The sequence below is a fragment of the Carlito syrichta genome, unplaced genomic scaffold (assembly GCF_000164805.1).
Source record: "Carlito syrichta isolate Samal-C Ts95f unplaced genomic scaffold, Tarsius_syrichta-2.0.1 Scaffold305650, whole genome shotgun sequence".
Lineage (NCBI taxonomy): Eukaryota > Metazoa > Chordata > Mammalia > Primates > Tarsiidae > Carlito > Carlito syrichta.
Window position 1 is genome coordinate 53,159 of NW_007249746.1, and position 24,228 is coordinate 77,386.

Below are 24,228 nucleotides of genomic sequence, written 5' to 3' on the forward strand. Positions count from 1 at the left end.
AGAGCCTGTGGCCACACAGATTGCTGGGCCCCACTCTTAGTTTCTGGTTCAGGAGGTCTGCCGTGGGACCCTGAAAACCTGCTCTCTAGCAAATTCCCAGGCGCTGCTGGTGTTGCCTCGTCCAGAAACCACACTTTGAGAACCGCTGGCGTGGAGTGTGTGTGGCATGGCCTATGAGAGAAACAAGATGTTGTTGGATTGAGGCAGAAAAAATAGCAGAGGTCAGGAGATGAAGGTGCCACTTTCCTTGTCCTGTTGACCAGAATGTTCAGGATTGTTGCATGTTACTTGGTAGCAGTGAGAGCCTAGGATCAAGAGAAAGAGTTCAATGATCCTAAGGCACAAGTGTGCATTGTTACTGTAACTGGTTACATATCAAAGTGATCTGCAGGGACTTGCATAAATGTTACCTTGTAGAGCGTTTCAGAAATCAAGATCAGTCTTTAATTTGTAAAATTTCTTTTCTAGTCTCTCTAGGACTTTATCTTCTTTGTCTTATTCCCTTTCTCTCTCTCTTTTTAAAATTTTTATGTTTTATCTATTTATTAATTTTTCTGTAGAAACAGGTTCTCACTATGTTGCCCAGGATGATCTCAAACTCCTGGTCTCAAGCAATCCTCCTGCCTTGGCCTCCCAAAGAGCTGGGACTACAGGCCTGAACCACCACACCTGGCAATGTTGTTCCTAAGAAACTTTCTAAGTTTCATAATTCTGTCTCTTTCTTCCCTCACCTCAGGCAATGTTCAGTCTTTGTATGGTGGAAAGTGGAGCTGATGAGGTGAATTTACATGGTGTGACCAGTCTTGGCTTAAAGCAGGCTCTGGAGTTTGCATACACAGGACAGGTATGGTATTCAATGTGATCTAAGATGGTTAATATTTTAAGTGCACCTAACCAAAGGGGATTATCCTTGAGGTATCAGATTTAGTTATTTTTTCTTGTTACTCATTTTGATGTTTAAAAAAGTTTCACCATCTACTTAATTGTATAATTAAAGTTATGAAAAGGTAAGTAAAGCAATTTTATTTTTAGCATGATCCAGAGAACGTAGTATTTTAATCTTAATTCATTGCTTGCTGTTGTAATTTTTAAAATATCTTAAATAACTATTATAAGAGAAAGAGTTTGCAAGATGACTTGGATGCTCATTTTGTTATCACTGAAGCTCAGTGACTCAATCATGGCTTTATTGTCTTAAAAACAAGACAAAAAAATGTAAAGCCCCAAAAATCTATATTCAGCAACTTGGCACCATGTCCTACACATATCTAAGAGTCATATAAATGCATTTCAATTGGATTGTGATAGTATGAAATCCTAATATGTTCATGACTAACATTGTTATAGGATTTATAAGACATCAGAGGACATCCATTAACATTTGAGAACTACTCAAACAAAACCAATTCAGATACAGAGTGGATGTTTATCTCCTCCTTTATAAAACTTTGCTCTTGGGCCAGGCACAGTGGCTCAAGCCAGTAATCCCAGCACCTTGGGAGGCCGAGATGAGAGGATTGCCTGAGTTCAAGGGTCCGAGATCTGTCTGGCAACAATAAATCAAAAAATTAGCCAGCCATGGTGGCGTGTGCCTGTGACTCTGGCTACTTGGAAGGTTGAGACAGAAGGATCACCTGAACCCAGCAGGTGCAGGCTGTGGTGGCCTTGAGCATACCACTGAACTCCAGCCTGGGCAACCGAGCGAGACCCTAACTCAAAAAATAAAATAAAATAAAATTTTGCTCTTTAATTCCATTTCGTCCATGGATTCAGTATCTTCTGTGTAAAAATAAGGGCCCCTTCTCTTGACAGGCTCCCATCCTGGTGGAGAGAAAGGCAGATATATAATTATATGCCCTCAATGGAATGGGAGTCATAACAGAAGCAGAATACAAAACATAGTGGGAGAAGGGAGATATAGTCAGGAGAAATGACCAGTCCAAAATGTCACAGAGAAGGTCGTATTTGGGTCTTGAAGGATGTGTGGGAGTTTGCCTTTCCATTACATTTTTAATTGGCAAATAATTATTATATATATTTATGGGGATAAATAATAATGGTCTGATATATGTTACGATGTGCAATGATTAAATTAGGCTAATTAACAAATCTATCACCTCGCATACTTATCTTTTTTTGTGGTGAAAAGGTTTTATATCTCATTTAGCAATTTTGAAATATACAGTGCGTTATTATTTATTATAGTGAATATTCTATGCAGTAGATTACTAAAGCTTATTCTTCCCATCTAACTGAAACTTTGTACCCTTTGATCAGCATCTTTTTTCCATCCACTCTGCTAGAGTCTGAATATTTGTCCCCTCCAAATCTCATGTTGAAATGTAATACCCAATGTTGGTGGTGGGACTTAATGGAAGATGTTTGGGTGATGAGTGTAGGTTCCTCATGAGTAGATCAATGTCCGTCGGGGTGTGGGTGGGGGAGAGTGAGTCCTCACTATTAGTTCCCATGAAACCCGTTGTTGATAAGAGCCCAGCACCTCCTTCCCTCTCTCTTGTTTCCTCTCTCACTGTGTGATCTCTGCACACACCAGCTCCCTTTCCTTTCTGTGTGCATGGAAATAACCTGAAAACTTCATCAGAAGCAGATGCTGGTGCCATGCTTCCATTACTGCCTGCAGAACCATAAGCCAAATAAACCTCTTTCTTTTTAAATTACCCAGCCTCAGGTATTCCTTTTTACCAACACTAAATGGACTAAGACAGCCCTCTCCCCTAGCCTCTGGTAACCATCATTCTGTTTTCTACTTCTACAAGTTCAACTTTTTTAGATTCCACATATAAGAGAGATCATGAGGTATTTGTCTATCTGTGCCTGGCTTATTTCACTTAGCATAATATCCTCGAGGTTCATCCATGTTGTCACAGATAACAGGATTTCTCTTCTTACTTAAAAGCTAAGTAGTAGCCGGGCTCGGTGACTCAGCCTGTAATCCCGCGCCTTTGGGAGGCTGAGGTGAGTGGATTGCCTGAGCCCGCAGGTTGGAGAGACCCACCTGGGCAACTTGGCGAGACCTCATCTCTACAATAAATCAAAAAATTAGCCGGGCGAGGTAGCGCGCGCCTGTAGTTCCAGCTACTTGGAAGGCTGAGGCGGAAGGATCGCCGGAGCCCAGCAGGTCGAGGCTGCGGTGGTCGGGAGCCGCCACTGTATTCCAGTCTGGGCTACAGAGTGAGACTCCAACTCAAAAAAAAAAAAAAAGCGAAGTAGTATTCCATTGTGTATTTATACCACATTTTCTTTATCCATTCATCTGATGATGGACACCTAGGTTGCTCATACCTCTGCAGTATATTGATTTCAGTTCCTCTGGATATAGACCCAAAAGTGGGGTTGTTTGTTCATGTGATAATTCTGTTTTTTATTTTCTGAAGAAGTTCCATACTGTTTTCTTTAATGACTATATTAATTTACATTCCCACCAGCAGTGCACAAGTGTTCCCTTTTCTTCATAACCTCATTAATACTTATCTTTTGTCTTTTTGACAACAGTCATTCTAACAGGTATCAGCTGATGTCTCATTTTGGTTTTAGTTTGCATTTCCTGGATGATTAATGATGATGAGCATTTTTTCATATTTATATTGGTCATTTGTATGTCTTCTTTTGAGAAGTGTCTGCTAGGCCCTTTGCCTGTTTTTTAACTGGTTTTTTGCAATCTTTATGTGATGCCTCTAGCTTTGTTCTTTTTGCACAAGACTGCTTTGGCTATTCAAGGTCTTGGATGCCTTTTATTTCTTTTTCTTATTTAATTCCTCTTCTTAGACCTTCCAGTACTATGTTAAATAGAAATGGTCATTGTGGACATTCTTGTCTTGTGTCTGTTCTTAGAGGAAGATCTTTCAACTTTGTATATTAAGTATGATGTTAGCTGTAGGCTTTTATTGTGTTGATACATTCCTTACATGCCTATTTTTTGAGTTTTTCTCATGAAATAATGTTGAATTTTTCAAATGCTTTTCCTGCATCTACTGAGATAATCATATAGTTTTTGTCCTTCATTCTTTTGATATGGTAAATCATAGTTACTGATTTGCATTAGTTGAACCATCCTTGCATCCCAAGGACAGATCTCACTTGATTATAGTGAATGATTCTTTTAATGTGCTGTTGAATTTGGGTTGCTAGTATTTTGTTGAGGATTTTTACATCTTTTTTCATCAGAGATTTTGGCTTGTAATTTTCTTTTCTTGTAGTATTTTGTAGTATCCTTGTTGGGCTTGGGCATCAGGATAATGCTGGCCTCATGAAATGAATTTGGAAGTATTTTTTCTTTTTTCATTTTTTGGAAGAGTTTGAGAAGGAGTGATATTAGTTCTTCTTTAAATGTGTTGTAGGATTCTGCTGTGAAGCCATCAGGTCCTGGGTTTTTCCTTAATGGGAGATTTGTATTAATTCAATCTCCTTACTTGCTATTGGTCCATTCAGATTTTTTTAAATTCAGTCTTGTTACATTGTATGTTTCTAGAAATGTATCCATTTCTTCTAGATTATCCAGTTTGTTGATACATAATTGTTCATAGTAGTTTCATAGTAGTTTCTTATGATCCTTTATATTTTTGTGATGTCAGTTTATATTTCTGTAATGTCTTCCCTTTCCTTTATGATTTTATTTATTTGAATCTTCTCTCCAGAGAAGTTAGTCTGGCTATAAGGTTTTGTCAAGTTTGTTTATCTTTTCAAATAGCCAAACCTTAGTTTCATGGATCTTTTTTATTGTTTTTGTAGTCACTACTTTCTACTGAATTTTCTTTAGCAGTTTATTAAAATGTATGATATTGTCCGCTCTCTTTTAGTAGAGTTAGTAGAGTCCAAGATGTATCTTATAAAACAATTGAGGAAACTCGGGCTACTGGAATGAAAGTAGTAGGTAGAAAAGAAAAATATTATCCCTCGTATAGGAGGTACAAAGGAGTGAAGAAAGGTGATGGATCACAAATTCAGGGGTAGGCCAGGCAAATTTCAGGCCTTAGTAAATTAAGGCAATTATCATTCACAGAGTTGCCAAAACTTAATTGTAATGAGGTGAGTAAGTATGGTATTGTATGTCTTTTGGTTCACAGAGGTAAAGAAAGATACCATCTCCAAGTTGTGTCTTGTTTATATTTCTCTTTATACGTGAATTAGAGTCACACCTGCATTTGCCCATCTCTATAGTAATATTGAAAACCCATAGTTCATACTACACAAGTATGCAATGGGGATGAAATAGTAAAACATTTTTTTTGGTAAAACTATCCAAGTAAGTAGTGTCTATACTCAGCCACATTAACACTAAATGGCTTAAGCTTAGAGGTTATGGGCTGTAAACTATGTTTTAAAGAGCATGAAAATTTTCTGTGAAGACTATGTTCAAATACACATATGAATATAAGTGGCTGCCATAGTGGTTGCCTTGATTGCTTTGTGGTTTCCTTCAGAATGACAATATATATATATATATATATATATATAGAGAGAGAGAGAGAGAGAGAGAGAGAGAGAGAGAGAGAGAGAGAGCGAGAGCGAGAGCCTGTGGCAAAAAGGATCTATGAAACAGGAACTGAACAGAAGATAGCAGAAAGAGAGCTATCTTTTTGAAGGGTAAGACAACCACTTGGAAAAAGACAAGAAGTTTGCAGAAGGGCAGCCATATCCCATTGTCCAGGAGCTATATGCTCTAATGCTCAAATTCTACTTTTCTGAGAAAAAGAAAGCCAAATAAGATGAAAATACATAGGCAGCTGACATACATGCCAAAAAAGGCAGGAAGGAAGGAAGGAAAGGAAGAGAGACATGCACATCTGGGGCCAGATGTAGAGTTGCATTTGTTCTGTCCAGATGCTACAGACCCATTCTTGTCTGCACATCCACAGAGGGGTGGAAAGCCCATACCATACAACAGTAACTTACTGTTTCAATTGTGTGCTGAAGGGGCAGACAGGGTACTGACATTTTATGGAGCTCCTTATGAAGCAGTCACAGGACAGCACTAACCTAACGGTTCCAATAGCTCTGAGGAACGTTGTGATCCCATTTGAAGCATGACAAGCCCAGAGAGATGCCATGAATTGACTAAGATCATTCTGTCAGTACGTTTTCACCCAATTAGTCACATCCAGTCCTCCTAATTTCAAGTCTGTTGTTCTTCCTAAATGTCCTCTGTCATTCAGAAGAGGCTAAGTTATATATGTAAAAGTTTGTTGAAGGAGGCAGGGAAAATGTTTGGGCATCTTAGAGAGTAAGTTATTTTGGTGGTTTTCTCGACCTGGAAACTGCCTTTCCAACGGTGAGTCATGAGGGTTTGGAGTTGTTGCACCTGTACTCTCTATATCAGGGGTCTCCCACCCCCAGCCTCACACTGGTACTGGCTGGTGTCCTGTTAGGAACCTAGCTGCACAAGAAGAGGTGAGCTGTTGGTGGGCAACCGGAGAACCACCTTCTGTCAGATCAGCAGCAGCTTTAGATTCTCCTAAGCCCGCAAACCCTATTGTGAACTGCGCTTTCAAGGGATCTAGGTTGTGTCCTCCTTCTGAGAACCTAAGGCCTGATGGTCACTGCCTTCGTTCACATCCGTGGAAAAACTTTCTTCCATGAAACCAGTCCCTGATGCCAAAACGGCTGGGGACTGCTGCTCTGTATGATTACTTTTGCTACAGTGTAGAAGTCGATACTTTTACTTTTACAGTCTTTCTGGGACAACATCCAAGGAAGTTTAGGTTCTTAAACAGCAAAATGACTTTATAATAAACTTATTTTTCCTTTAAGACACGGACACAGATGATGATAAAAACAATAACTTTGTAGTATACTTGGGAATGGCGAACAGCTGCTCTCTCTCGCTGTGGAACTGAAATTACGATTAAGCAAAGTTTGGGGCACGGAAGTGTGAATGAAAGCATAATTCCTCGGTTTATTAATATTTACTATGATGGGCAATCACTGATATATAGTCTATAGCCCTGGTATATATATAGATTTGTTAAAAAAAAAAAAGACAGGGTTAACTTTGAATTTATCTACCTATTGCTATTCTGACAGTTGATTATATGTTTAGTCAGTTGTAATAAGCATAGTATAAAATGTAAGTATTTTAAGTGTCTGAAAATTGTTGCTGTCTTGGAGAAAAATTGGAGGTACAGAGTGGGAGTGATGAAGGAATGCCGCTGAGTGTAACAAGATGTGTGCATGTTCCTCCCACACTTTGCTCTAAAGTATAGCCTTCTTAAAATTGGCCCGCAGATTTCATCCTGGAAATTTTAAAGAAAAAGCAAATTTCCCCCTTCATGTTAATGCCTCCTCTGAAAATGCACACATTTTTCCTGACAAGTATAAAGGCAGTGCAGACTCTGCCTTTGCACTGGTTAGGGACCACCCTTCCTCAGGGATGCCTGCTCAGGGTGCTGCTTGAGTAGCAATTGGGATGCATTGCAGCCCTCGTGGGCATCCCTGCACAGCCATACTCCCAGGCCAGAACCAGTCATGGGGGGCAGAAGGGCCAGACTGCTCCTGCTCTGCAGGTGCCACTCTGGGAATAAGGTCAGAAGCTGATGGTGCAGTCATCTGTCCCTGGGGAAATCTGCCTGCGAGAGAAAAGGAGAAAGTGAATCTAAGAAAACATAAACTCCACTTACCCGGGTGGACAAGAGGGCCCATCATGTTCTCCCAGCCTTTCTCACTCTCCTCACTTTCCAACTCTAGTGAGGGATTCATTGTGATTCAGACCAATCCTGAAGAGAAGAAACATGAGGAAGAAGAGGAAAAAAGACTCTGAAGGAGTCTTGGAGAAGGAATCCCAGTCCAAACTAGATGAAAGGTTAGCTATCCACGAGCAAGCAGGTGTTGCTTTAAAAAACCATATAGTGAGGGGCAGATAACATTGAGACCCTTTTATGAAGAGAAGAACCCTGCTTGGAGGGTAGAAGAATTTCCAACCCCAAATACCTTGGAACAAGCCTCTAGGAATTTGTGTAGCTTAAGACCCACTTGGAAGCAGATAGGCCTAAGAACCATAGTCAAGTTTATTGTTTAACACTCTGGCTATTATGATGTCAAGAAAGATAAACAATATGCAAAGCACTGTAGTAAATTCCTTACACATACTGGAGCAAGAGTTAAACCTAGGTGGCTTCCTCTTACATTCCAAGGAGCTGTCCTGTTCTGTCTCTTGTGACCTGATAGAGAGATTCCAGAAACCCAGTAAAGAGAGAAGCTGTGCACCAAATGACAGTGACATATATCGTCCCTTTTAAAATCCCCCACTTCCAGATGTGACTTACCTTGTCAGCCATGAACCAGCTATGACATATCTGGGCAGCTAAAGAAGAAAGGTTTTTTTGGTATCTGTGTTTTCTTGTATTTCTCTTCATTGTCTAATAAAGTCAGCTCTTGGCTTCCTAGCATCCTAGAGGAACCCATTTCTTGGTGGACACCGAGTCTAAATTACCTTTCTCTGACACAGAGAATACTTTAGTACAGTTTTCACAAGGAAATATTGTATAACCATTTCTATTCATATTTTGAAGCCTTTTGGAAATCTTGAAAAGTATGATACTCTGTTAAGTGAAAAAATATTTTTTAGGCCAGGTGCAGTGGCTCATCACTTTGGGAGGCAGAGGCGGGAAGATCACTTGAGCCCAGAAACTCAAGACCAGCCTGGGCAACATAATGAGACCTTGTCTCTACAAAAAAAAAAAAAAAAAAAAAAAAAATTAGCTGTACATGGTGGCATGTGCCTGTAGTCCCAGCTACTTGGGAGGCTGAGGCAGGAGGCTCACTTGAACCCAGGAGGTTGAGGCTGTGGTGAGCCATGATTGTGTCACTGCACTCCAGTCTGAGTGACAAAGTGAGACCCTAACAACAATAACAAAAATGTAGCTATAATTGCTATGTAAAAATATTCATGCAGTCAGGAATTAAAAACTAAAGGAAACTCGCCCTTAATTTCCATGTTCTTACATAGTAAAGTTTTTCTTTTTGATTCTCATTTGGTTCACTGAGAAGTGCACACGACTTATTTTATAGAGCCCCGATAAGGTCTACACTGTAGCTTTGCAGTTCAATGATCACGAAAACTGAATTTATTCCCCACAGCAGAATACTTTTCTCTAGAGACCTGAGCGTCGGACCAGGCAGCAGAGTGACAGGACTCTTAACTGGAACTGCTTTCCCATGGAACATCCCTTCAGGGGTAGATGTGTCACTTTATATGGAGAAAGTCCCCGTCAGATTTACTTATAAACAAAGCCTGGTTGTGCTAAATGCTAGCACGTGGAACAAATTGGGAAGAGATTTTTCTTAAATCCTTCTCCTGGGAGTAGGGTTAAGACTGTCTCGTGGTTTCAATATTTTAGCCTCAGAATCTTCTCTTCAACCAGCAGTTCCCAAACCACCTCCACTGCACCCCAGGCTCTGGAGGGCACAGACTGAAATCCACATTCTAAAGAAGAATGCAGTAGTCCTTCTTATCCACTGGGGACATGTTCCAAGACCCCCTGCTCCTGGTGGACACCTGAAACCTTGAATAGAACCAAACCCTACCTATTCTACACTTTTTCCTCTACAGACATACCTATGGTAAAGTTTAATATAAATTAGGCACAGTATGAGGTTAACAATAATAACTAATAATAAACTAGAACATTTATAACAATATGCCAGCATCATTACTCTTGGATGTAGTAATGGAACCATTAAATAAAATAAAATAAGTGAGACTTGAACTCAAGCACTCCAGTGCCACCACAGTCAATCTGATAACCCAGACAGCTGCTAAGTGACCTTAGAGGGAGAGCGTCTACCTCATGAATACGTGAGATATCCTCCCTTGCCAGGCATAGGAAGGATTCACGTCCTGGGTTGGACAGACTGGAGGAAGGGAGATTGCATCATGCCAATCAGAATGGAAAGCAATTGAAAACTTATAAGTTGTTCATTTCTAGAAATTTACATTTAATATTTTTGGATGGCGGTTTACTGCAGGTAAATGAAATTGTGGAACGTGAAACTGCAGATGGAGGGGGGATACTTTCTTTTGAATTTTGCAAAAAAGTGATGCTTCTTCTCACTTTAATTCTTGTCACAGCTGTGCCAGAGTCTATAAGTGAATTCAGAAATTTTGAAAGTATGAAACAAAAGAGGACATTTGAATTCCACCAGTGAAGGTCTTGCTCTCTTAGATCTTTTGAAACTCGAGTTACTTACCTTTAGAAAGATTTTCTCTTTTGCCAATGTATTATTGAAACAAACAAATAAGCAGATTAATTTGCTCCCTGTTTAGGGGTGAAAGCATAAAATGTTCACAGTCATGGTGTTGCACACCTGCAGTCCCAACTACTCAAGTTGCTGAGGGGTGGAAAGATTGCCTGAGCCCAAGAAGTCGAGGCTTCTGTGAGTCATGTTCATCATGATCATGTCACTACACTCCAGCCTGGGCAACAGAGTGAGACCCCTAAGAACAGGCTAGGGACCTAATTATTTATTATGAAAAAACAAGAAATGAGATTGTGGAAGTCCAGATCCTGACTGACCCCAGAAGCTTACTTTTCTCAGCTGTAGCTACTCAGGAGGGTGAGGACCCAAGAACAACTTTGCTGGACACAAGGACTGTCTGTTCCTTGCAGAGAATGATTGATTCAGACAAAACAAAGTCATGTGGAAGGGCCTCCCACTTGGAGAGCAGGGGCAGTTCTGACAGTCTCTACTTCATGCCAACCTATTGTCCTTTATTAAATCTGTGTGTGCTGCCTGGTGAGAATGTACCCAGAATGTGGTTCATACTACAAAAATTATCAAGCCTTGTTTAGCAGATTAATATCTAGAATGTCTCTGGGTGAGGAAGTGAACACCCTTCTGAGATTAGCTTCCAAGGTGGTAATAAACCTGATATTAAAATATATATTTACATACATATATCATTGTTTTCCCTAATAATTTATACATTTCTGGGGGGTTTTTTGGTTTTGTTTTTGTTTGTTTGCTTTTTGAGTTGGAGTCTCACTCTGTCGCCCAGGCTGGAGTGCAGTGGCATGCTCACGGCCACTGCAGCCTCAACCTAATGGGCTCAGGCAATCCTTCCACCTCAGCCTTCCTAGTAGCTGGAACTACAGGCGCATGGCACCACACCTGTCTAATTTTTTTATTTTTATTGTAGAGACAAGGTCTCACCAAGTTGCCCTGGCTGGTCTCGAACCCCTGGTCTCAGGCAATCTTTTCGCCTCAGCCTCCCAAAGTGCTGGGACTACAGGCTTGAGCCACTGTGCCTGGCCCTGTTTTCTTTTCTTTTCTTTTTTTTGAGTTGGAGACTCACTCTGTTGCCCAGACTGGAGTGCAGTGGCCGCTCCTGGCCACCGCAGCCTCGACCTGCTGGACTCTGGCGATCCTTCCGCCTCAGCCTTCTGAGTAGCTGGGGCCCTGTTTTCTTAATTATCTTGTAGTCACTCTACAGAAACAGGATGACCCCCTCTCCCAAAATTTGATTCAGATTTTGAGACCAATAATGCCACCCACACACCAAGAGGACACGAGCATGTATAAAAGTCACATAACGAGGCTTTTGAGGAAGAGCATGCTGTCTCCCAAGCATTTACAAAAATGGCTTTGGACACGGTGGCTCACACCTGTAATGCTATCATTTTGGGAGGCCAAGGTGGAAGGAAGGATTGCTCGAGGCCAGGAGTCAAAGACCACACTCCATTTCTACAAAACTTTTTTTCAGTTAGCTGGGAGTGCTAGTGTGCACCTATAGTTCCAGCTACCCAGGAGGCGGAGAAGGGGGCAACTATTGAGCCCAGGAATCTGAGGCTGCAGTGAGCTATGGTTGTGCCACTATACTACAGCCTGAGTCACAGAGTGAGACCCTTGTCTCAAAAATAAAAAATGGCTTGCGGGAACAAGGAGGGGTAACTGGCTTTGGCTTTTATTATGATTAGAAGGCAGAGCGGGGACAAGGATTCTCCACGGCAGGTGGGTTTGTGTGTTTTGAAAGGAGCTTTCAGACTCTCTTATGGACTTTGCCCAGATGCGGGGTAAACAGGTAAGAGGAAAGGGTGGGGCTTGGAAGCCATCAGCATCCAAACATCAAATGGGAACAGATTGTATTATATCAATCATCAGTCTAGCATTCGACTTGAGTAATAGTTACACTTCAGGCAAAGATATTTCTTCTGAGACCTTATTAAACTTAGCCACCTAATGAAAACAAAATGTATCTGAACACCATGCTTGCAGCATTTATTATCTTTCTTGGCACCAATTCCACACTGAGGAACCCATCGTGGGCCGAGGTGCTTAAGCTCATATGCCTCATGTCACGGGTAACACAGTCAGGGTCTCTGGATAGCTGAGATAATATTCAATGACAGGATAAGTGTGGCCCCTATGTGTTTTAATCTCATCCTCATTATGTAAAACTCTCTTCAAATAGGCTGGATTTGTTTTTGTTTCTCCACTCACCTGCCGACTCTCTGTACCTCCCACCCTAGCCCACCTCCTGTACTGGAAATAGAAAAAGAAGTATTTTCTTTTTGCTCCTGAGATGGGTTTTATTGTCATAAGTGGGGCGATAAACGATTGGTCCTTCTCTAGCTGGCATCCTCCAAAGCGGAAATGGCTAGTATCCAGTGACTCAAAACAGTAGGTCAAACCCCCTAGTTAACTCAGGATGGGTTTTGTACTTTTGTGTCCTTGTTTCTCTTCAGTGTTTCAACAGAAAGTTCTAGTGCCACACATTTTACAATTCATGCTGTGCATCTGAGATTTTTTTTGCCGTGACGGGTGAGCAATAACCATTTTGGAATATTTCTAAACAGAAATGATGACAACCTGTTCTTTCTTGATCATTGGGATTTCTGAGTATTAGCTGTAGTCAGAATCATTTCCTGAAGGCTGACTCTTTAGGTGATCTGAGTGGCTGGAGGTTAGCCATTTATTTAGTGGAGAGCCGGGTTAGCTCCTTAAATTTCATAAGAAGATGTCAGTTTCTGATGGATTTGTAAAGTACACGAACCTTTCCCCTTATTCAGGAAAAGAAAACAATTGCCCTCCAGCTTTGTCCTGTTTGCTGGGCAGCTCTTACTAAAAGTCCACTTGGGATAAATTATACACATAAAAGATTTCCCAGAAGATACGCAGTCCGTCCATCTGGCTTGGTGGTTTTCAGCCTCATCTGTCAGGCTAAGGCCACTTTCACTATTCTGAAATGAAATTCTTAGAAAACATAACTTACACAAACCACTCTAAACATCAATCGAATGCCCTTACCAAATATAAAGAACAAATAAAAGAAAAATATATATTAAAATAATATACATTTTAGCATGTGCTTGCCAGGGCACATCTCTTGTAAAAGACACAGTGAAAAGAGTTGCCTGTCCGTACCTATTGGCACCATCATGACTGGGACAGCTGCAGTCTGACATATGAAGCTCCCTCCAAAACTCACAAACCCACCTGTGTGGAGAACCCTCGCCTCTGTTCTACCTTCTAATCATGATAAAAGCCAAAGGCAGTCATGCTCCTTGCTATCTCCAGTCATTTTTTGGGGGGCGAGGGTACAAAGGTCACTCAGGATGGAGCTCAGTGGTACCACCATAGGACACTGCAGAAGCTGACAACTCAGATACCTCAAGGCGGACTCTAGGGACATGATTTTCTAAAATAGTGAACAGCTCTTAGTAAAATTCCAAGAAAAACAAAGCAACAGTCTTCTCTTGGTTTTAATGGTGGTAGCATTCCTTGAAAATTCAGTGGACCTTGACACAGAACAACAAAGAAAAAGTCTTTATATAAAACAGAGTTAGGTTCTGGGCTTTGTTCTATATAAACAAGTTTTTCACTTATGTGCACATCCAGCAGGGCATTTCAAGGACAGGCTACAGGGCAATTGTTTGTGGTTGGTAACTTCCCTGTACACTGCATGGCACCTAGCATCCCTGGTCACTGCCGAATAAATGCCAATGTTGGCCACCCTTCTGGAACAACCAAAAATGTCCACACAGATTTCTAAATTTCCCTCTGGAAGGTAGTATTGACTCCATTGAGAAGGACTTCCCAAATAGTCTAAATTTTTTACCTAGATCAAGCCAGAAAATCAGAAAGCTGAGTGTCTGGTTTTTAAATAATATCTTTATTAACCTTTACTTTTTAATGCAGTGCTTTATAAAATATGCTTTTGATGGTATTAGAAGTATCACCAAGTAAATCATTCAATTACCTTCCTAATGTCTGCAGGAAATATTCCATTCGATCTCAGGGTCTGGAGAAACTAGAATTCTCTGTAGTATTTTCACCTTTTGATCTTGTGTTACGTTATATTTCATTTTTAGTTTTGTGCCACATTTATGGCCCATGTATAATAGTTATGAGGTTGGCAATATATATATATATGTATATGTGTATATATGTATATATATATCATTCTCTCCTCGCCTCATGTTACTCTTTGTTTCCTGTTTTTTTATACTTTGAGTTATTTATGTTCCTAATATTTAAATGCTTGTATTAATGCCTCAGATCCTTATTGAAATGAAGCAGATAAGATCATAAGTAAATAGAGTGGATAAAAAGATGTGGGATCTATGTCTGAAAATTTTTGGAATCTCAGAGGAATTTTGCTGTGAGCTACAGGCCTGATTGAAGTGGTGCTACACCCCATTATTTATTTATGAAAATGAATTCTCTTCACATTCCCAAGTTGTTCCATAGGAAAGGTATTCCACTTGCTTCCTGAATTTTTTTCCATCCTTATTTCAGCACTAAAAATAAGGGTCATGCAAATTCTATAAAAATAAATTACTGTTTTTTATCTTTGAAAGTGAAAAAAATTACCATAATTTTATACAAACATAAGTAAGAATAAAAGTGAAAAATAATTTCACCTAAATTCTCACTTACACATTATATGTTATCTTTCTGTTTTCTTCTGTCTTTGCCCATATGCCTATGTAATTTTGTAAAGATTTTGTGGTTATAATTCACTTCAGTTTCTTTTTCTAGAATTAGATAAGGTATAAGTGCATTTATTCATAAATGCATGGTATATAAATAATACTGCCTTATTGTAATCCAATCTCTTCTTTCATTTGGATTATGTTTTAGTAAATTCAGAGACTTGTAATTACTTGATCAAGAGGAGGAACATATTTTTATGGGAATTGCCTTCTGGAAGAGATTTACAGTAGCTACTGTTGGATAATGAGCTTTTTAAAACTTTTTTCCTTAAAATAGAATTCTTGAGCCCTCTGCTGGAAGCGTTTAGTATTTGTATGAAACATTAGTATATGAGAGTCTTAGAATTCTAAATGTGAGATTTTTAAAGAAAGAACAATCTGATAACAAAAATATATGGTCTTTGTAATTAATATCAGGATAAATCATTGTCCAAATAGTACTTTGAAGTGACTTATATTGCAAGTAGATATTCCATTTGAGCAGAATAATGATGAGAACATTCAAATGATGACATAATTTGAATGTGCTGTTACTGAACATGCTAAGTTAATTTGTGAATATTTTATATTTTGTATACTTTATAAAAACCATTATGTATTTATAAGAACCATTGTATTTTATTCTCAAATTGAGATTCAGTAATTCAGCAAATACTTAATGAGCACATACTATATGCTAAGGACTTACTAGATGTTAGGGATGCATTGTTGAAAAATATGCACATTGATGCTTTCTCACTCACAGTGGATCAGAATGTGATGGAAACACACCAGGAAATGTATTTGTCTTGTACCTGGCCATATCCACCGGGCCTTGAAAGGTGCCTGGAACACTGTAGGAACTACAGAAAGATTTGCTGATTGGATAGATGTCCTTGCCTTCAACTTCTTATCTGCCATACAGGCATACCATTTATTTGCAAGGGTAAAAAGTGGGTAAGCATGTAAGAAGGTCAGATAATATAAATGCCTCCCATGATACCTGGTACATAGTAAGCAGTCTGTAAAAACTAGAAGAAGTAGGGGTCACTGTGAAATAGATTTCTTTTCATGAAATTAATAATAAAAAGAGTAGCTACATGTTTTTACCCTGTAAAATATGCTAGGCATTATCCTAAGCATTTTACCTGGGTTATCTCATTGTATTCTTACTCAAATCTTATGAAGGCAGGTAGTAAATATCTATTTTTTTAAATAAGATGATGCTGAAAACAAACATGTCAATGACTTTCCCAAGTTCCTACAGTGGACTCTAGAACCATGATTTACCTCCATCCCTTATAAAGCAGATGTGAGGAATTCCCCAAAAGAAACTAGTATTGGATACTAATAATACTTTTTCACATGAAGAACTATTTCACAGCTTCTTTCAGTGGAATTCGGCACGCCCAGCCCGGTGCTCTTATAGCATTCTGTGATGTCCGCCATCTTGGCACTAATTACACCACAGCTTAATCACTCCATTTGACTCTTCTCTCTATTCAAGCACCTAGCAGTGGCACAGTAGTAGTCCCTGCCAGTGAACATTGGTATCAGCCCTATTCATTCTTTCAGAGACCTTCTGTCTTTGGACATCAGTCTTTCAAAATAATGTTTCCTCTTTGGGCGTGCAAGCAGTGTAAGGAACTAGCTCTGTTACAGAGAAGACCAGCTTCATGAATAAAGCTCTGTGGGATGAAACCTACCACCTTCACCTTGAAAGAGCACTGGCTGTCAAAGTAAGTTGTAATAATTAATTTGGCTTTTCTTTTGACCTGTAATGACCTTCCTGTTTCATTATATTTTAATTGTTGGAACTGCTTCTTTCTCTGAGAGACAGAAGCTATCAAAAATGTGTTCTGCTTTTTTCAAACGATTAGCCACATTTTTCTGGGCGATGTAGGTATATAGAATTTATCTTTACATTTGGTTAAATAATGTATTTTATTAATTTAAACATAATGAAGAAAACTATGTTGGAAATAACTAGCTGACAGAATGATTAATCTCAGAGCTTTAAAGTGCCAGAATCATACTAATGAAGAAAGGACCAAAAAGAAAAGGGGGGTTGTGAAAGAACCGAGTTGTTGGTTTTTTCCACATGAAGAATGACTTTGCCGCTTCCTTCAGCAACACTAGGCATCCCCAGCCAAGTGCTCCCACAGCACTCTGTGTACTATACTTTCTTTGCATTAATTACACCACAGCTTAGTAATTCCACTTGGCATCTTTCTTCTCTGCTCAAACACCCAACTCTAGTAGACAAGTCTTCATCCGTCATCCTTCCACATGTCCTAAAATAAGAGAGGAAGAAGCAGTTTCAGTAGCAACAACTCTAGACTGGAAAACTCTCCTCTACATTGCATTTGTGATCATAAGTGACATTGTTGCCGGGCTGCATGCAGTTTTGCTGGTGATGTAATGCTTGTTTCGTTATCTGTTCTGAGGTTCTTCTTGGCATTCTAGAGAAGGGTGTGTTCCTGGAACCTGCCCGTAACCTTTGGGACCTCCAGGGAACCAAATGAGTGTGTGTAAACCTGTGGAGGAAAAGAATAGAATTCTCAAAGTGATTCCCACGCCGTTCTTTTTAAATTAGGATTTGTATTATTTTGGCTTTGTGGTTTTTGGCATTTTAAAAGATATTCTGAAATTCAGATCTAGTTTTATCTTATTTTCATATTCTAACATATGGAAAAGTTGATGACTTTTTCATGGGTTGAAACTTTATTTGATATGTTGAAATATTTATGAATTCATATTTTTAAATGATTGCTACTGAGATCTGTTAGAAATGTGTAAAAGTGTATTATTTGGAAGTAAGTCACCTGACAAAATTTGGAACTTAAGGAATTAATGATCAAATCATACATTCATTATTTGCAACAGTTGACCCAAAGATTACCTTTAGCTGGACATTGTTATTACCACTGTCAGCTGGAATGTGGTATCCTTTTATTGAACTCCTTCAATTAGATGACCCTTGGTGAAGATTAGCATGTGCCCAGGTTTTCCCCTGGCTTTTGATATCTTCTAACATTTTCCCAGAAATTATGTTTCAAGCCCATGAATTTCTTTTTCTTTCTTTCTTTTTTTTTTTTTGAGCTCATGGCCACCCCAGCATTGACCTGCTGGGCTCCAGCAATCCTTCCGCCCCAACCTTCCAAGTACCCAGAACTACAGACACGCGCTACCACGCCCGGCTAAATTTTTGATTTGTTGAGATGAGGTCTTATCATGTTGCCCAGGCTGGTCTCAAACCTGTGGGCTCAGGCAATCCTTTCGCCTCAGCCTCCCAAAGTGCTGAGATTACAGGCGTGAGCCACAGCGCCCAGCCAAGCCTGTGAATTTGTTTAGTAAGTAATTCGAGAGGTCTTCTTCCAGGATGTTCAACAGCAATTAACATAAAATAGACTCTGCTGTCAGGGTCTCATAGGTAAAACATGAGAGGGCACACCTTATTCTGAGCAATAGCACTTAGTTGCACAAAAAAGAAGCTGGTAACAGTTAACATTAATTGAGGATTTATTATAAATGGATACTGTGCTAAGTGCCACGGTCTATGTTCTGATTACCCACCCAAAATTCATTGCCTCTTTTTTCTTTATAGAGAACTCTAATTTGACTTGGAACAGTGGTGCCTCTAGCCATCAAAGCACAATTTCCCAGGCTACTCTGCAGCTATGGGTAGCCACCCAGCCAGTGAAATATAAAAGGAAATCTATGTAACAGTGTTTGTAGGAAACCTATTGTTTTTTCTGACAAATAATGAGAAGCTCAGTTGGCATTTGCCCTCTCTTTTCTTTCTGCTTTGAGTGCAGATGCAATGCCTGGAGGTATAGTAGCCATTTTGTGATCATGAAACCACAGACTCAGATATGCCAAGCGGTAAAATTCAAGGAAGCTGGCTAGTTGGCACTTTGTACTGCCTGGTTCAAGTTTTATGAGAAGCCAGGCTCGGTGGCTCAGCCTGTAATCCCGTGCCTTTGGGAGGCTGAGGTGAGTGGATTGTCTGAGCCCGCGGGTTCGAGACCCGCCTAGGCAACTTGGCAAGACCTCATCTCTACAATAAATCAAAAAACTTAGGCGGGCGTGGTAGCGCGCGCCTGTAGTTTCAGCTCCTTGGAAGGCTGAGGCAGAAGGATTGCCAGAGCCTGGCAGGTGGAGGCTGCGGTGGCCGGGAGCGGCCACTGCACTCCAGTCTGGGCGACAGAGTGAGACTCCAACTCAAAAAAAAAAAAAAAAAAAAATTTTATGAGAAAAATAAGCCTCATATTTGTTGAACCCATTTTGTTGCATATAGACATACATAACGGTAATGCTACACAAATATTTTCCCAGTTGTCTTTAAAACAATCTTTTGGGGTAGATATTTTTTCACTGTACAGGTAAGGACCCTGAGACCCATAGAGTTAAGCAGTGTTCCCAAGCTCATGCTTCCGTCAAGACTGTGTGCCCTAGAGCCCATGAGCTTAGTTCACTAGACATCTGTGGCAGTTTGGAGTCCTGGGAGATTAATTCCAGCTTGATGTTAGGATGGGGACGAGCTTGTTAAGCTTTGTGTAGGAAGTAGACTTAAAGTTGCATCTTGAAAATGAGTCAGATTTTGACACCTGGAGACTGAAGAAGTCGGAAGGAGGAGACATCGAAGACAGAGAACAGGTGCCTGAGTGTGGACAACAGTGGACCACTGACCTTAGAGAAGGCACCAGAAGGCCATTGCTTTACTAGACTCTGGTGTGGCCATGTGCTTTTTGAGCTATGGCCGTTGCCACGTTTCCTGGGTTTGGCCCCCTTCCCTACCCTGGGGAGGTGAATCTCCTTTCACTCTTTCTATCTCTCTCCCCCAATATACTTTTTAAATAAACCATATTTTCCAATCTAAAAAAGAAAGAAAAGGAAAGCCACCAGACGTTCACAGAATTGGAAGTGCGTTTTCAAAAGCAGGTCAAGCCACACCATGAGGGCTTCCGAACACAAGCCCCCAAAGTTCGAACTCTTGGATGGATGGAACTCATGGATTCGAACTAGTTCAAATCCAGTGCAAATTCAACTTCAACAGAACCATTTAAGAACATTTTCCAATATGAAAGAAACATTTAGAAAGTAGAATTCATGCGTTTTAGTATCCTTTCTTGAATTATTTTCCTTTCTTATAAATCAACTTCAGGTGTCAGAGACTTCCAGTACAGGAAGTTTAGAAAATTCTTTTGCTTTAAACATTAGCACCACCCTGTGGACAAAAAAATCCATAGTATAACGGTTTTGAAACAAAAACTAGATCAGTGGCGATTTTTCCTAGCTAGCTTGCTCTTATGTTTCGTGTTTTAGCTATAAGAATTATCTTATAAAGAAGAACATTACACAGGTCTTATATGTCTTGAATGTCTTATAATTTAAAAGCTGTTGATGCTGTCATATTCAATTCATTTGATGATTTCTAAGTTCAAAATTGTGATATTTGCCATTTTGTTATACTATCCGGGGGAAAAAAATTCCAAAGAAATAAAGTGTAAATAAGAGGGGAAGTGCATTCGTTTACTCTTGTGAATGATGTGAGATCACGTGTAAGCTTCAGTTGCATGAGTGCTTAGTAAAGACCTTAGTTGTCTGGCTTTGGCATGCTCAAATCCTTCAGCCTATTCCATCCCCAAACTCAGCAGCAAGTAATTCGAAGTCTCCCAAAGCAAGAAATGAGGAAGATAGCTTTGAAGCCCTGAAGATACAAAATTTTCTGAAGATGCCAACTCATTCACAGGCAGGGGAAAAGGTCACACTCAGACTTGCCATGGCTATTAAAGGCCATCCCTTCCAGCAGCTAATCCAAGAAGCAAAGTAAGAGTAGGGGGAGAAATAAAGAGAACAAGACAGGACCGAGAGAATGGACACTTGGCGATGATGAGCTGAAGAGTGAGGGACAGGGACACCTGGGGTCTGCGGGCTGTTCCTCTCGCCCTTCCAGTCCTAACTCTGCCCTGTCAGAGTCCCTCCGGGTGAGGGCGTGTGCTGACCCAGGGGGTCCACATCGTCATGCCATGTGCGGAATCTCCTCTCAGGCTCCACACCCTTCTCTTGCCTGAAGATATTGGTGAAACCGGGAGCCCCAGTCTTACTCCAGTGTAGAAGACTTTCAGTAGGGATCATGCAAAATAACTATATGAAGAGGACTCCCCAAAAAGCAAAATCATGTTTTGGAGGGTGGACCCTCCAACATGGGCTTCTCCCGTTAGGCAGGTGTTCTAGGAACCCATCAGTATCAGTGTACTAACTACTGTTGTTGTAGGAGACTGTGTTCAGCTTTAGTGAATTTTTTTTAGATTCTTTCAATGCATTTGCCGATTTCATGATGGGTGACTTACATAAACAACCTGCCCACACCATGCTAAGTGTTCTGCAGTTTTTGACCAAAAAACGGCATAACCCCCATTCCTCACTCTCCCTATTCACCCGACCTCACCCTAAGCGACATTTTTGTGTTGTTGTTGTTTCCCTGGATGAAAAGAGTCCTCAAAGGGAAACATTTTGCTGATGTGGAAGAGGTGAGACAAAAACAAACAAACAAACAAAAAACAGCAGAAGCACTAAAAGGCACCCAAACTGACAAGCTCAAAAACTGTTTTGAGCAGTGAAAAAAGCGTCTCGACACACCATTATGAATGAATTATGATTTGAGTAACAGAATTAGTTCTAGCACTGTATCAAGTCTGAGGGAGAAGTCAACCCACCATATGGAGGTTTGTGTTTCTTAGAGCTGGGATCAATAATAGCAAAAGACTATCCTTCAAATGCAAAAAGAAAAAGAAAAAAGAAGGAGCATCACAATATGCGTATTGCATCCAACAGAATGTACTCTGAAGGTGACTGAAGTTTAAATACACAAGAATAAATACACACTTGTTTATAAATAAATTCTGGTTTGTTTTGCTCCCCCCCATATATATCAACTCTGCTTGGATTGGTTGGACAGAGTATTCAGGGGGGCCTCCTATCAGGAGGGCGTTTGGGCCTCTTCATGACTGAATTCTGATGGAATCTCTCTCACCCGGTATCCATCCTTCTCCTGAACTTGTGGGTTTTCTTTCTATTACTTGGACGCACCGTCCAGTGTCACCCTGTCCACACTACGGGCCAGTTCTTATCCTCATTAAAATGAATGCAGGGTCTCATTACTTGGGGTGGGAGTCAGCTGTCCACCTCTCCTCTTTTCACATGGCCTTGCTTGCCAAGTGACCCAGGTGATGAGATGGTCACCTCCTCAGCTAGCACTGTCTCGCTCCCCTCTTTCAAGCCCAGCCCCCTTGTGTCCGGGATGGGTTGGGAGAGAATACTCTATAGAGATGGCCCTGTGGGCAAGGGACAGGCATGTCCCACCTAAGCCTGTTCCTGATTGTATCAAACCTGTTTGCAAATCTGGAGAAGCCCCAGCTCTGCAGGTGAATGCCATCCGAGTCAGTGGGCATCATTGAGGGTAAACGCAATGCCCAGCCTAGTTTGGTTTTTTTAGGGTTTTCACTTTTCCCTCTGGATTGTAGACCACTTGGCTTTGTGTGCCTGACATTTTCTTGATCTCTTGGGTTTGTGTTTGTTTGTTTTGAGTCAGGATCTTACTGTTGCCCAGGCTAGAGTGCAATGGCATGATCACGGCTCATCACAGCCTCGACCTCCTGGTCTCAGGTGCTCCTTCCACTTCAGCCTTCCAAGTAGCTGGGACTACAGGCTCACACCACCACAGCCAGCTAATTTTTAGACTTTTTTTGTCCGTGTGTGTGTGTGTGTGTGTGTGTGTGTGTGTGTGTGTGTGTGTGTGTGTATTTGGACAGCCAGTCCCCAAAGAGCAAGAGAGCTGAATTTAAAAGCCTCTAAGCAAGTGGGGTTTGCCAGTGGTGGTTCTGTTCCCATATGTGAGAACCAGCGGTCCTGGTGGGGTTTCTCTCTCCAAACCTTTAAAAACACTTAGGGTTTTCTGTGCTCTTTTAGAAAAGTGTATGTTATAATGAGTGAAGGAGGGGAGAAACTACAGAACAAAAAATAAGAAACAAAAACAGAGTCTAGGCACAGTGAGCCATGCCTCTCATCCCAGCACTTTGGGAGACTGAGGCGAGAGAATCGCTTGAGGCCGGGCAACATAGTGACCCCCCATCTCTACAAAATAATACAAAAAGTAGCCGGGCATGGTGGTGCATGACTGTAGCTACTCAGGAGGCTGACTGGAGAGAACTGCCTGAGCCCAAGAGGTCAAGGCTTCAGCGAGCCGTGATTGTGCCACTGCACTCCAGCCTGGGCAACAGAGTGAGACCCTGACTCAGAAAAAGAAAGGAAGGAAGGAAAGAAAGGAGGAAGGGATTCCCATATGAGTTTTCAAGTGAGGGTTTCTCGGCGTCAGCCTGCTGGACTTGTAACACATGGTGCGGAAGATTCACCTTGTCTCTCTGTGATCACTGCCTTTGTGTTTGGCATGACGGAGCCTCGGAGGTTGTCCTGAACACGAGTTGTGTGAAATGAGTGCGACTGACAGGATTTCTAGGCTAAAGTGAACCTTCCTAATCCACCTATTCCCCACTCTCCGCCCTAGGCCAGGCCTCTTCTGCAAGACTATACACATCTAGCTCTCTGAGGGGAGCTGCACTCACTTCTGGAGTGTCAGTCAAAACCCCCTCTTGAGGCGTTGGAGACATTCAGGTTCCTCTTTCTGACTGGATGGAAAAGGAGTTCTAAAGAATTTTCAGAATAAGATGAATGTTGGTATTTTTGCCACATGTGCTTAACTTCATTACTTCACCAGCTTAGAAATATAATTTTTTTTTTTTAAGACAGAGTCTCTGTTGCATGATCTGGGCTTACTGAAGCTTCAACCTTCTGGGCTCAGGTGATTCTTCTACCTCAGCTTCCTGAATATCTGGGACTACAGGCTTGTGCCACCACACCTGGCTATTTTTTTTTTGGTAGAGACGAGGGCTCACTCTGTTTCCCAGGCTGGTCTCAAACTCCTGGGCTTACGAGAGTCTCCCACCTCAGCCTCCCAGAATCCTGGGATTACAGGCGTTCCCCGCCTAGAAATACAGTCCTTTTCTCTCTTTTGTTGTGTTATATTCATTAATAAAACTGACAAAAATGAATTCTGAATTTAAAATATGTGTAGAAGCCGGGCTCGGTGGCTCAGCCTGTAATCCTGCGCTTTGGGAGGCTGAGGTGAATGGATTGTCTGAGGCCGCGGGTTCGAGACCTGCCTGGGCAACTTGGCGAAACCTCATCTCTACAATAAATCAAAAAACCAGCCGGGCATGGTAGCGCATGCCTGTAGTTC

General features: G+C 41.0%; 1 protein-coding gene across 3 annotated transcripts in view; it reads left to right on the forward strand.

Moving 5' to 3' along the window:
* Positions 1–736: 736 nt before the first annotated feature.
* Positions 737–24,228, forward strand: part of KLHL32 (kelch like family member 32) — a 112,632-nt gene continuing 89,140 nt past the window's right edge. Inside the window, exons 1-2 of one of the 3 annotated variants that reach the window (XM_021714457.1) lie at positions 737–844; positions 23,497–23,662. Coding sequence is in view for 2 of the 3 variants with exons in the window: in XM_008062068.1 (XP_008060259.1) it covers positions 740–844 (105 nt within the window). In the remaining variant the exon portion in view is untranslated. The remainder of the gene's footprint in view (positions 845–23,496; positions 23,663–24,228) is intronic. The other 2 variants (XM_008062068.1, XM_021714455.1) reach the window with 2 other exon arrangements.